Source organism: Protomyctophum bolini (assembly GCF_963924005.1).
Source record: "Protomyctophum bolini genome assembly, chromosome: 5".
NCBI lineage: Eukaryota > Metazoa > Chordata > Actinopteri > Myctophiformes > Myctophidae > Protomyctophum > Protomyctophum bolini.
In genome coordinates this window covers 14,156,973-14,171,924 of record NC_137866.1, presented here as the reverse complement: position 1 = coordinate 14,171,924, position 14,952 = coordinate 14,156,973, and the positions used below count along the sequence as shown (strand labels likewise).

The 14,952-nt window shown below is 43.5% G+C and overlaps 1 protein-coding gene across 4 annotated transcripts in view; it reads right to left on the bottom strand.

The window, feature by feature from the left end:
- The window catches only part of LOC308315311 (forkhead box protein J3-like), a 72,589-nt gene that overhangs the window by 23,856 nt on the left and 33,781 nt on the right, over positions 1 to 14,952 (bottom strand). For all 4 annotated transcript variants that reach the window (XM_080763239.1, XM_080763236.1, XM_080763238.1 and 1 more), the window contains 2 exons: positions 8,614 to 8,697; positions 457 to 558 (listed from right to left, as the gene is read on the bottom strand). In XM_080763239.1, coding sequence (XP_080619365.1) covers positions 457 to 558; positions 8,614 to 8,697 — 186 coding nt within the window. The remainder of the gene's footprint in view (positions 1 to 456; positions 559 to 8,613; positions 8,698 to 14,952) is intronic.

The window sequence follows — 14,952 nt, the reverse complement described above, 5'->3', positions numbered from 1 at the left end:
TGGACCCGGCCTTCTCACATAGCACGACCATGGACTGCTATCATATTATTACACCACTACACTATATCTAAATATTCTTATACATTATATATTATCTGACAACATTGTTATACCATATTATATTATACTTTTACTATTACATTCATTATTATTGTTATTGCTACTACTTGTATTTTCCTGTATCTCCTTCCCTGTCTATTTTTCTTCTATTTCTTTCTTTCTAATCCCCCCCCCCCAACCCCCCCCCCCCCCTCCCTCTCTCTCCCCCGACACGAGGCAGATGGCCGCCCACCCTAGAGTCGGGTTCTGCTTGATGTTTCTTCCTAAAGAGGAGTTGTTCGTTGCCACTGTCGCAATATTGCTTGCTCTGGGTGGATCTTTGTCGGTTTTCTGCTCTATATGTAAAGTGTCTTGAGACAACTTGTTGTGATTTGACACTTTAATAAAATCATGTACCTTGTTAGTGACAGTGTTAATGGCCAGAGTGGGAGAGGCTCCTCCTGACATGATGCAGTCCATCCTCAGAGACTCAGACTCCAGGCTGTATGGAGTGGACGCCTGCATGGAGGAGAAAGGAGAGAGAGAAATGAGTGGGAGGGAGTAAAAACAAGTCCAAAACTCTCTCTAAATAAAAGGCCAGTCCAATGCAACTCCTTGCAACTACTAGCAGCCATTATCCCCGAATGGCAGTGGCAAGGAGTTGTATAGAGGGTATACGCGTGACATCATCATCATACCCGGAAGTTTGCGGGAACGCCTATAGCGAGTGAAAAAACTACTTTCTGGCCTTGACAGCCCATACATCCTACCAGAAATGTCCAATCTGATTGGATTAAACAACGTTAAACGACATTAAACTCACTTTACCACTCACTTTGCCACTCGATTGGCCACTCGATTTTCCATTCACTTTATGCATGCACATCTATTGGTGTGGACTGGCCCTAACTTGCTTCATCCTCCAAACCAGTCACCATTTGCATTCAGAAATCACTCACCATTTCAAAATCATTTCATCCACACTAACATGTTGCCATGTAACCCATCATGTGTTTTCATTTTCAATACCCCCCTATATTTTAAAATAGCAGATGTATCATGTCTGACTAAAACATGGAACTTTCTTTTTGTTCAATTATTCCGATTTTTACATAAATTATTAAACTGATAATGAAGATGAATTAGAGACGGGCGTCTGAGGCAGAACCTCGAACTCAACATTGCAAGTAATAGTAATAATAATAATCATAACCTAAAAGATTATTACTACTATTATTATTATTATTATTATTATTATTATTTGTATAAACGTTTCATAATATGAACAAATTAATAAAAAGTATAAATATAAATGTAAAATCATAATAGGAATAGGACTAATTTTTGTAAAGGCTTTGAATACAAGTGCACTTTGAATGATTACTTTAAACATGGCATTAGCCGGAGGCTCCTTACACACCCTTAGATACTGAGAAATCTCCATGGAGCCGGCTTCAGATCGCTGAACTAGTTCAAGTGCCTTTAGTTAAAGTTCCCAGACGCACAGCGAGATGATCACATAAATGTGCTTTACAAAGATTGTGCATTACCTATTCATATACACCGATGACGGTGGAAACCATGCAAGGCACCAACCTGCACTTGGGGAGCAATGAGGAGTTCAGAGTCTTGCTCAAGGACACTTCGACACAAACTCTGGGGAAGCTTGGGATTGAACTGGAAACCTACGGTTCCCATCCGGCTGCTCTACCGGCCACTCTACCCCTGAGCCACTGCCGCCGGTGACATCATTGTCACCCAATAGGATAATCAAGCATCCATTTTGCTCAATGTGTACCCAAGAGTTAGTTTTGTTGCTATCCTCACAAAGACCCCAACGTAGGGTTAGCCGTGTGTGAATGAGACTATTCAGAGGTCGGTGTGAGGCTGAGGCAGGCAGGGGAAATAAGAAGAGAAACTGAATGGCATTTTTTTCCTCCTTCTCTGACTCATTTCAAGGTTCAAGACAGCTTGCCTCCCCAAACTGCTTAGAGTAAGAGGATTGGTCGGCAACAAAGCAATCTTTAATTTATGATAAACTCCCCGTGGAAGGGGATTCGACCGTTTCCTCGCAGAGGCACGCAAGACGACGGCGGAAAGGTGAAGAGAGGAGAGCTTGGGGACGAGGTAGGAAAATATATAGGTAGAGAATACCTGCAATGATGCACAGAATGACACGTACACACGCACGCAAGCAAGCATGCATGCACGCACGGACATACAATACTTTCATATACAAACAATCAAACACACACATACCTGTACATGCACAAGCACACACACACACACACACACACACACACACACACACACACACACACACACACACACACACACACACACACACACACACACACACACACACACACACAATGCATTCATACAGTGAAATAAACACATCGCTGTACATGCACATACACACACATGCAGACAGGCTGACGCACAAACACATGATGTATGCTGTGTCTACATAACTATTACAACGCAGTCATCCAAAAGGTATTTATAGTCTTTCTTCTAACTTTGTCTGTTTTCATGAACACAGATCACATTGACACCCCTGACTGTGTTTAGCTTAAGTGTGACAACAAAAGGAAAGTCGATGGCGCACAGTGGGAGCTATCCAGCCCACCTTTTTTGTCTGACAATAACACTACCCTCCTCTGCTGTAATTCCAAGCACTTTACAGAACCACAGCGTTTCTTTCCGTGCCCATGTGACAGCCAAACGGTGGAAGTGAGGCGTAAGAAAAGGGGTCGAAGGGCACGTCCATGTAAGATGAGATGACAAGGCTCTGAATTAATTAATGTTTGTAATAAAAAATAAATAAAAAATGGCTGGGAAAGAAAATATGTCTAATGGCAGCCCCCGGGCCTTGCACGGTAATTAACTGGAACGCAAGCCTAGAACACTCTCCCTCCCTCCCTGATGTTCTCTGTAGCTCCCTCGCTCTCTGTCTCTTGGCTCTCTCTCTTTCTATCTATACCTATCTCCTTCTCTTGCTTCTTCCTTTTCCTTTGCAGATCCCTAAATCCTTCACTGTCTCCCCTGTTAACATTCATCTCCTCTCGTTTCTCTCATCTCTCTCTCTCTCCAATCACATCTTTGTCTATCCCCTCTCATCATCCATGTCTCTCTCACTTCTCTGGCTGCTAGCACCCTCTCTTTGTCTCTCTCCCTCTCTATTGCTCCCATGCACCTGTCTCTTTTCTCCCTGCTGAGCACCTACGATTGTGCACTTGGACGTTTTGTGCCTGCTCGTGCTCGGTATCCCTGGAGATGGCAGACTGCCAGGGGCAGAGAGAGAGAGAGAGAGGGAGAAGGGGGGTGGGAGAGGGAGAGAGAGAGAGACAGAGAGAGAGAGAGAGAGAGAGAGAGGGGGGGGGGGGGGGGAGAAAGGGGGAGCGAGAGGGAATCATGCCGACCAACAAACAGAGATACTGTAGAGAGAAAAACAATGAGAAAAAAAACGCAGCCCCTTATGGATAGATATCCTACTATAAGAAATTGAGATTGACAAAGGTAGAAGCAGATACCGAAGGAAAGAAAGAAGGATTTTTTCAGCTTAGCTTAGTTCATTGGACAAGTTACAAAACGTGCATACGTTTTGTAAAAGCCGGTTAGAACACATCCCATCCTTTCCCAATCGCAGGGTTTTTTGATTGATTGAAATCTTTATTAACAGTTTGCAGAATTACAGTACATTTCAAGCACAAACTCAATACAAAGACTGTTAACTGTGAGTGGACGACCCAATTAAGCCTTACACTTGTTTACAACAGGGTCCACATTGTTCAATTCATCAAAACATTTAGAGACAAACAAATAGACACTTCTATGTAGTTAAAGAACAGAACAGGAATTCATCATATAGGAAGCGAAAAGGGAAAAATATATATATACAGTGAGGGGAACAGGGGGATAAAAGAAAAGAAAACGAAAGACAGAGTGTAGGGCGCCTGCACACAACACCATGCGTTGATGCCATGTGTGCATATGTGCAGGCACCCAACACCACGTCCATACAAAAACATAGTACAATCCATAGTACAAAGACAGAGTGTAGGGCGCCTGCACACAACACCATGCGTTGATGCCATGTGTGCATATGTGCAGGCACCCAACACCACGTCCATACAAAAACATAGTACAATCCAGATAAAAATTCAGCTTTTACAGAGGCCAGTTTCGAATTGCAGCCATCCGTAGGTGCCCTTTGAGAGCAGTTTTGAAGGAGCCAAGGGATTCACATGTCTTAATGACTGTTGGTAGGGCGTTCCACATTTTGGTCGCATAGGAGCGAAAAGAATTTAGTCCCTTGTTTGTGCCGAATCTGGGTTGTACATGGTTTGTTGCACTCCCTCTGGTGTTGTGGGTGTGGACTTCGTTTACATTAAGGAAGTATTTAGACAGGTACATGGGTATCTTGGTGGTGTATCTAATCTTGTGGACCAGACCCATTGCAAGATGCTGTACTCTGTCGTCGACCCTAAGCCATCCCAGCCTGTCAAAGTGGGCAGGGGTGAGGTGGGTTCGGGGGGTGAGGCCAAGTAGGAGCCTGACCAGTTTGTTTTGGGAGGTCTGGAGCCTTGTTTTAAGGGCCTTTGAGGTGCTGTGGTACCAGGAGGTGGATGCATAGTCAAAGAAACCTTGTACAAGGGCTCCTGTTAAGGTCTTCAAGGTGTTTTTGTCGACCAGTGAGGAGATCCTGTAGAGGAATCTTGTTCTTTGATTGACTTTTTTGATTACGTTGGTGGCCATCTTATCACCGGAAAGATTGGCCTCCAGGATGGAACCTAGGTAGGTAATTTGATCCTTCCGTGTGATAATATCATCACCAACTCTAACCAAGAAGCCATCTGCCTTTTTGAGATTACTATTTGATCCGAAGAGAATGGATTCCGTTTTTCCCAGGTGTAAGGATAGTTTGTTATCAGCGAGCCAGGTGCAGATTCTACCGAGTTCAGAGCTGAGGGTCTTTTCAACCTGCAGTTTGTTCCTGTCCGAGACCAGCAGTGCTGAGTCGTCTGCGAACAGGAACAAGTTGCAGTCACAAGCTGAAGTCATGTCGTTTACATATATTAGGAACAGTAAAGGCCCTAGTATGCTTCCTTGTGGGACGCCACAGCTCACTGGGAGGGGGGGGGACAGTGTTCCGTTCACTTCCACCATCTGTTCTCTCCCCTCCAGGTAGGATTGCATCCAGCTCACTGATGTGCTATCAAAACCAATAGCTTTAAGCTTGTTAACCAGTATGGAGTGGTTCACGGTGTCAAAAGCCTTTTGGAGGTCCAGCATGACCATGCCGCAGTATTTTCCAGCATCCACCTCGTGTTTGATGTGGTCGCTCAAATAGAGAAGGCATGTGTCAGTGGAGTGGGATGTTCTGAAACCAGATTGGAACTCGTACAACAATTTATTAGTGGCAAGATACTTTTCAACCTGTTCATAGACTATTTTTTCCATCACTTTCGAGATGGAGCTTAGAATAGAAATAGGGCGGTAGTTGCCGGGTTCTAATTTACTCCCTTTTTTGTACAGGGGGGTTACTTTGGCCAGTTTAAAATCTCTGGGGACCTGTCCTTGTTTGATGGAGAGGTTAACTATGTGGGTGATGACTGGAGCTATGGAAATGGCTGAGTCTCTGAGAAATTTGGAGGGAATATTGTCATGGCCAGTGGCCTTGTGGGGTTGGAGGGCACTCAGTTTCTTAAGTACCTCCTCAGTTGTTACCATTGTCATTTTAAAATCATCTTTACAAACACCTAGGTTTTTGTAGAAGCCTTTGATGTGCTCTACACCAAAACGCCCAGAGTGGGAGGGCAGTTTGTTAACCAGCATTGTTGCAATGTTTGTAAAGAAGATGTTCAAGTGATTGGCTACATCAACCTTGTCAGTGATGAGGGTGTTATTTGATTTGATGTTTATGTTAGTAAACCTGGTTTTAAGTTTCTGACCACAGCCTAGTTGGTTGTTTAGTAGCTTCCAGAGCTCCCGAGGATTGTTTTTGATTTCCTCGGCTTTATCATTGATAAAGTTACTTTTGGCTGATTTGGTCATGGCAATTACACCGTTTCTTAGCTTGTTACATTGGGTTTTAAGGATGCACAGTTTGGTTTGGAGATCACTGTCGAAGCGCTTGGATAGCTTGGACTTGCATTTAAGAAGTTCAGAGCATTTGTTGTCTCTGGCTTTCATTGCAGTCAGTATGTCCGAATTCATCCATGGCTCCGAGCGGGTTTTGACCCTGATGGTTCTCAGAGGAGCCATGTTGTTTAGTACTGTTGTAAATTTGGTTTTAAAGCCAAGCCATGCTTCTTCGACTAGTGAGCTCCTGAGCACATCGGACCAATCCAGTCTCTCCAGTTCTAGGTTAAAGGCCTCACTAGAGTAGGTTTTGAGGTCCCTAGATATGACTGTTTTGTGACAGTCAAATTTTAGTTTCTGTATTTTGCGGGTACAGAAAATCATAAAATGATCACTGAGCCCACATACAATAACCCCTTTCTTGGAGATTCTGGATTTGTCCGAGGTCAGAATGAGATCAATGACAGTTTGAGTAGAATCACACACTCTTGTGGGTTGGGTAATTAGCTGGCTGAAACCATGCAGATCACAGAGCCGACTAAACGATTTAAACACAGGCACTTCCTTACGATGCATGTCCGTATTCCAGTCGCCAATCAGGATTTTCTCTACAGATTCCTCCCCAGCTAAGCACCCCTCAAGAATATCATAGAACCCGTGCTGATCAGGCGGTCTATAGACGGTGCCAACTAGTACTGATTTAGCATTTTTGAAAATTAATTCAACCCACACAGTTTCAATTTCATCATGCTGTAATTCAGTACGAGTAACATATTCAGTGTCTTTGTGAATATACATGCACACGCCACCACCATGCCTGTTTCTGTCGTTCCTAATGACAGTATAGTTTTCTATTTCTATCTCTGGGTCCTTTGTGGACTCGTCCAACTTAGTTTCAGAAAAACACAGGATGTTTGCCTTACCGTTTTGAAATAGATGTCTGATCTCTGCCAGTTTGCGACTGAGGCTATTCACATTCAAATGAAACAGATGAAGGCCGTTGGTTTCGACGATTGTGTTAATTTCGTCGGTGTTGAAATAGTCTGAGGTGTGAATGTGGATGGGCGGTGGAATTTCCGTGGCTGAGGTGTGAGTGGGGAGGGGCGGTGGAATGTCAAAGCCATTGTCCTTGTCCTCAGTAGCCCTGGATTGACTGGGGGTGTGGGGGAGGGGGGGGTGTTCCTCGGTTTCGATCACAGCCGCTGAGTTGGCTTCAGCAAACATAACGCCCGCGGTGAAATAAGGGGGTCCGCTGGCGTTGGTTGTATGCTGTGGGGGAGAGGCTGGAGAGCGTTCCCAGGCTGATCTTGGAGTTGCGTCCGTGGTCAAGTCCATGGAGGCGGCGCTCTGGAAGCCGTGGCGCGTTGCGATGGAAACGGATGTGGCTTGCGGAAGTACCTCTTGCTGTAGGAGCAGTCTCGCTTGTGAGACCGCTTGTGATCGTGTAACCGGTCCAGGATTGAAATGAATGTCTCCCGATAGCAACAGGCATAAAATAATCACAGTTCTGCGATCCATTTTGCCAGTCGGGGGCTTGTACTTGCGATTCGGGTTCGCTGTTAACAGGCCATGAATCGCCGCCGACCCAAAAGAAATGTGTTTGCATTCCAAACCATTTAGGAGGAAAAAATCGCTGTGAAACTCCTCTGCTTCGTTTCCGTATCGTTCCATCTCTTCTTGGTGTAAACTCCATGTTGAATTAAAGCATGCGTCCGTAATCCATAGGATGAAGAATAGGTAAAAGGCGGAACAAGTTGAAAACATAGCTACCGGTTCTTGGTTGGAGAGAGCTCCTGGGAATGCGACTGCTCAGGTCGAATGCTCAGGTCGAGTCTGGAAGGTTTTTCACATGTTTAAGATCAGTTCTAATCTAGCCTCTCAACAGGGATATGGGCAAATACCAGATTACAATAGGCATATCCACCTTCATTTAGAAAAAAACATCCATACTGTACCCTCTGCGACCTATATGAAGATAATGACATTGTAATTTGGCCAGGATTTGGAGATTCTTGCAATTAGAACTTACACAAGCACATTTGGCTCCCCACAAACTCTCCCCAGGGTACAGATAATTTTTCTTTGGGCTGACACATGAGATTTCTATACATTATTATATGCTCTATGCTTCTTGACAACAGTTGTGACAATAAGCTGGTGTCTGCCCTTAAAACTGTTTGGGAAAAGGATTTGCGTGCCACAATTGAGGAGGAGTGAGTGGGACGTATCCAGGTATCCTGGGACATTGAGTCAAGGTTGATTCAATTCAAGATACCCTACCCTACCCTACCCTACCCTACCCTACCCTACCCCCCCCCCCACCCCACACACACACACACACACACACACAGTGACACACACACACACACACACACACACACACACACACACACACACACACACACACACACACACACACACTACAACCCCCGTTGCAGTTAGAACTGACATTAATGGGCAAACAGGTTTGTAAAATGAAATGGCTACCCTCTCTCCAGAGCGTGGTCTCTTCTTTGGCCTGCTGGGTACTGGGTCCTCTTTGGGGTTGTTGTCTATGGCCCAGTAGGAACCCTGCAGAAAAGGCGAAATAACAAAATCCAGAGTTCATTTCAGTCCATAAAAATGAACCGTGAGTCCGTGTGACCCACCCATTGCAATGTGATGGCAGAACTTGGCTTCATGTGAAGCCAAGATGATACAAGTAGTGAGTTGCAGAGTGGCAAGAGTAGACAGAGTGGCAAGAGTGAGTTGACTTTGTTATTATTCAGATGATGTCAGATGAATGAACAAACGTTTTCATCAGTGTGCAGAATTAGGGACCTTAAGACGCCTAGCCTTAGATGTATTGGCAATTGAGAACGAACGTATGGCTTAACCGCAGAGTTGGTAACTATGAAAAACGACCAGACAGACAGACAGACACACAGACATGTAAAGGAGCGGTGTGCAACTACAACATATATCTATGACCTATCACTCCATATTTGGGCAAAGTTTCAGCCCAAATTCGACTGCCATTGATTTCCTCTTATTTGGGCTTCCACCTGGCTACCATCACACTGATTGAACATGGCCTGATCAGCGCCTGTCACCAGGCTGGAACACTTTCCTTGTTTCCCTCCCTTCATGTCGATCTGTTCCTCTATTCTATGCAGACCTTACTTTCCCTGTGGAACTTTTACCTGTGAAGTTTCTAGCTTGCTATAGAGGGTATGCGCATGCTTATTAAATGGCACATCGAGTGGCAAAGCAACATGCAAAGTGAGTTTAACATTGTTTAACGTTGTTTAATGCAATTAGATAGGACTATTCTGTGTGGATGCATGGGTTGGTTGTCAAGGCCAGAAAGTAGTTTTTTGCCACTCAATAGGCGTCCCTGCATAACTTCCTGGTTTGATGATGATGTCACGCGCATACACTCTATAGTGGACCTGCCAATGCGTTGGTACTTTCCATTTCTTCTTCTTTTTTTGCACCTTATGTACCTGCTACTATGAGGACCTACCAATATGTGTTAACCACTTTTGCATACGGTATCTACATACTATTGTATCTGCTGGTTTAATGTGTATATACGTACAGTAGGTAGATATCGTGTTTTTGTCTAAACAATCTAACACACACCTTTTTCTTCTACATTTCTGAAAACAACTAAAACGGCCCTTTTGGACCTTGCAAAAACTAGTTTCATCCACTTCTTCACACCTGTACACTTGATATGACTGTGACAATAAAGTAGATTCTTCATTCTCGAAAAAAGGGAGAGGAAGTGAGAGAAGGTGAGACGAGGGCAATATTGCAATAACCCTGCTGTGCTAACCTGATCAGAACACTTTCTATTAGAGTCGCTCCATTCCACAAGCCTTTACTGACATGAATGACTTCCAGATGCAAAAACGCACCATGACTTCCTGTTTGCTACCGCAGTGCTCGCAGGATCAAAAGATTGATCAGTGAACAAAGGAGTGTAAGGTTCACCTGGGCCCAACTCATTTGTGTTTTAGGTAGGCAGGTTCTTCAGGGGGGGAAAAGAGTGGAAAGATTAGAATGCCATCTGCATGAGTATCGTTGTTGTAGCCGTTGTTTTTTTGTAGCCGTTTGTGTTGTTTTGCGTTTGCAGTGAAGTTGCTCATTTTGCAATAAGAAGACTTTTAATCATGTCATCCTCTGGCCTGCCCATCAGAGACTGTGAGACCTTTGCTATGTGTTTACTGTAGCAACACAATATATTTGGGAGGACATGGACTGATGGACACCAAAGTACAGTCCAAACACAGGTTCTCTGTCCAAACACACGGTCCAAGTTCACTATAAGCATCAACAGTGTGCTGAGAAAGTTCCACTGTCCCAAACTAAAAGAGCAACACGGATAAACAGACCCCTTTTAGTCTCGTCATAATACCTTTTCCCATTTATAAACCACAGTCCAACCAAATGATTTGAAGTCATAAAACCCAGCCCTACTTTGCTGCATTACCTGGAATGTAAAATCCCTTGGTTTACAAGACTAAAGGTCTCTGCACAATGCTGAGTTTTAAACTTAAACTTAAACTGTATTAAATACTTGCCATTAATACAGTGGTTGCAACTGTATTCATTGATTGCCCGAGTCCCGTGGTGGGAGTTCTGCTCTGGTCACGCAGTAAAAGTAAATTAATCCACAAAACTAACCTCATTTGTATTGTTGACCTATTTTTTAAATATTAGTGCACCTTTTGTTCATTTTTGACCCCTCTATCACACGCAACTATGTTTTTTGTGTAAATATCACTACGCCCAATAGTTCCATGTGATAGAGGGGTCAAAGTTGTCTAACATTTTAGAAATAGGTCAACAATACAAATGACGTTAGTTCTGTGAAATAATTTCACTGCGTGGCCCCAGTGCCCCCCACAAAATGACGGAACTACTTAATATTGACCAAAACCAGAGCAGAACTCCCACCACGGGACTCGGGCATTCAATTAATACAGTTGCAACCACTATATTAATGGCAAGTATTTAATACAGCTTAAGTTTAAAAAAAATCTGAACTATCCCTTTAACTGTATTTAAAAAAAAGCCAAATTGTTAAACCTGTGAAAATGAACGTCTACATAGCACTCTAATTATGTGACAATCATCACATAACTCCACATGTTTTAATCAGCGTATGAACATTGCAATTATAAAATTCGTCAAAGTAACATAATGATGCTAAGATGTTACACAGCTCCCATTAGCAGGAGTGTTCTCAATGTCACATTAAGGTCAGAGTATGAATGCTAATGTAGAACAATAAAATACTAAGTGATAAAATGAAATAAGATGAGACAAACATTATTAATCCAAGATGTGAGCGAAATTGGGTTAGAGCAGCAAGGAATAGAGTACATTTTTAATAGAGCAATTTCTTTCTCCAAATTCAGTTGCTATGCCAATTGCCCCTCGGTTAGCGCTGTAGGGTAGAAACCTATATGTCCAAAACCCTTACTTTTCAGGAAATGGAAAAGAAAACATAATCTGTGTTCCAAGAGATCTAAAGTAATTATTATTTAGTCACAAGCTCTTTTAAATTTTTTCATTGGTTAAATATTTATAAAACCTTCAGGCTCAACACTTCGAAACTGGCATCCGTATATTTTGGGCATGTCATTATAGCCGAAAATGTTTCAGGAATTTTCAAAAATAGTGAGGATAGCAAATGTACAAGCTCACAACGTGTTGCCATGCGAAGGGTTGTGAGCCTATAGATCTGAAATTTCATATATGGAAATATGAAATATGGAGATACAATCACATTTCTGCCAGCGGTGATATAGTCTCTGTCACTGGCAACAATCTACAAGCTCACACTGTGTTGCACCTCGACCTGCACACGGCAGAGTGAATCTAGACATTATTAATAATCATTATGATCAATATATCAATTCAACAGCTGTAGTGGCACTATTCGAGTTCTGAAACCACTGTAGTTCTATCCTATGTCTGTGTCCATTAACCACTTAAATATAAATGGGAAAAGCCTTTCCGCACTTTCAGGATTTTTCAAAAAATTAGCAGATGTACAGGTTCGAGCTTGCACATCTGCTATTTTTGAATAGCCAACACTAAAATCTAAAATGATGTTTTTCCGGTTTAATGGGTTAATGTTCCTCAATCAGGGGGGGGGGGTCCTCAAACCAATTCTGTAACCAATCAATTTTCTCTTGGTTTATTTATTTTATTTTTTACATTTCCCTTTCCCCCCCGAGCCATGGAATCCAGTGGAAGCCCTTTGATACGCCACACTGAAACACTGCAGACTGCAACAACATATCGTCACTGTCTTGGGGCTGAAACCTTGCATCTCCACAGTTCCACTTTTTTGTTTCTTAATGCCCTACTACTTCATCATCAAGAGTGTCGCACGAAAGCAAAGACGATAGCACTACATCTTCAAGCTCACAACGGGTCGCGATGTGACGCATTGTGAGCTTGTACATCTGCTATTTTCACCATTTAAAAAATGTTTTTTTTAGAAAATGGAACAGTTTTGGACATACAAGGTCTCCGCCCCCAACAAACGATTTGAGGAGAGCTGAAGAAATCCATTTCTCTTTGCTCGCTCATTTCCTTCTGCTCAGTTTTCCCCACTCTTTCTTTTCTGCTCATCCTCTCTCTCAGTCCAAAGAAGGTCTGAGTGGGAGACTGAGAACCAGTGGTGGAAGACCTTGAGAAGTACTTGGATTTTAGTTGTCATGCAGAAGTTAAAGTGTAGCAATAACACAAAGTAGAAATGCTCTGCTATAAGTCAAAGTTCTAGGTTCAACGTTTTCTGAGATGTGTCGGGACTCGGGAGTAGAAGTATAAATTTGAATACCCAAGTATAGTAAAAGCACCACAAGATTGTGCTTAAGTACAGTACTTCAATACATATACTGTACTAGTGACATTCTGCCACTGTACACAATGTGCACTCACGCACCTGCCAACAGTGCCAATTCTCGCGGGACTATTCTACTATTCTTCTATTTTGAACTTTCTCCCGCTGTGTGCTCCCGACTGGCACTTCTCCCGTTAATCTCCCGATTTCATGCGCAAACAACCTAACCTGCCTGATGTGAGTCACTCGTCACTGCACACGCTCAAACCCGCTGTGCTCAGTCTGCTGCTGAAAGGTGGAAATGGATGGAACATTTCCCAAGGAGAAATACACTTCTAAATGTCAGTCCTGCAGGTGCATTCTGATACCCAATAGGTTCCCGTTCTTACTGCTATAGACTTGTCCACGCAGGCACGCACAAGAACTCTGATACGGTACTCTCTCACAATGTTTGTACGGGGAGGGTATACATTTTAGATGTAGGCTTTTCATCACTTTTTGGTACATTTGGTATTTTATTTTACACATCCTTGTAATTATAGAGTAGTGTAGGGTTATACGGTGCCCTCTCTCCATTCTCCCTTGTTTCCTCCCCCTGCATTTAAGAACCCCCCCCCCCCCCCACCACCGTCCACCACCCCACCCCCCTCTGAGGGGGGAGAGTGTACTGCACGCTGCCAATTAATGTTAGCAGCATGCATGATTTAGCTACTCCCATTCCTCTGCAGCTCGCAACAGAACAGGCGTACCTTTGTGCACCATACCACCGCCCCCCTCCCCCCATGCCAAGGTATTGATTGGTTCGATCTGAAGTGTGAATTAAGGTGCTGGTCAGGTCCAAGATAGGCTAAACAGGGGGAGCCGCTCTCTTTTTTGTCTTTGTGGACAACAGGCCTCACTTGAGCTCAAGGATTCCGCTTGAATTATTTAGGCTTGCTTCGCTCTAATTCTTAATTCATTTTTCAATGGCTACAAAATCCGTACAGCAGAGAGATATTAAGCCCCCACCAAACCAAACCCACCCCCAAAATGGGGAGAAAGTGAGTTCTGACTGAGCACTTGCTGAGAAGTTTTTGGAGGTTGCGGTTTTGATAAAATGGCGGATAGCTGTTATATATAAACCCCCGTGGTGAGCTAAAACGCGGACGTCTTAGCTTTTATTGAAAAATCTTGTAAGGACAAGCTCCAGCGATCAACTGTAATTATACACTTTCCCCCCATTTGATGAGTTCCTTCGATTCAGCACAAACAGGGACTTGACAAATCTCTGTTATCAAATTGGCTGCGGTGAAATAGCAGCCGTGGCATCTCAGCTTTTCCAACGACACACGGTAGCGTTGATTCAACTAACTTATCTAAAGCTCCTTTTACCTGGGTAAGAGAGATAGAGATGGAGGAGAGAGAGAGAGAGAGATAGAGAGAGATAGAGATGGAGGAGAGAGAGAGAGATGGAGGAGCGAGAGAGAGAGAGAGAGAGAGATGGAGGAGCGAGAGAGAGAGAGAGAGAGAGAGAGAGAAGGTGACGGAACGAAAGCAGAGGCCTAATAAAGCATAACAGATGCATGAATGGCCTGGTGTCTGAGGCAGTGCACCTACAAATACTTATTATTCATTACTCCCTGTACCACATTATTACTTTGCAGAATCAATATTGGAAGAACAGCCGAAAACAGCGAAGGCTGCATTAAGCTTAATTTATACTCCATTGCACAACGGCGTATCTTTGCGATGCCACTGTTTGCTTGGAAAAAACACGAGACACTGTCGTACCATGGAGTTACAAATGAGGCGTTAGGCATCCACGGCAGCCACCTATGGAGCTAGACATTGCTTTTAAGTGTAGAACGTGGACGGGTGTGCGGATGTGTGCATGGGCATCTGTGTCTGTGTGCTTGTGTATGTGTGTGTGGTAAATGGTGCATTTATATATAGCACCTTTATCCAAGGCGCTTTACATAAGTGCATTACATTTACCCATTCAC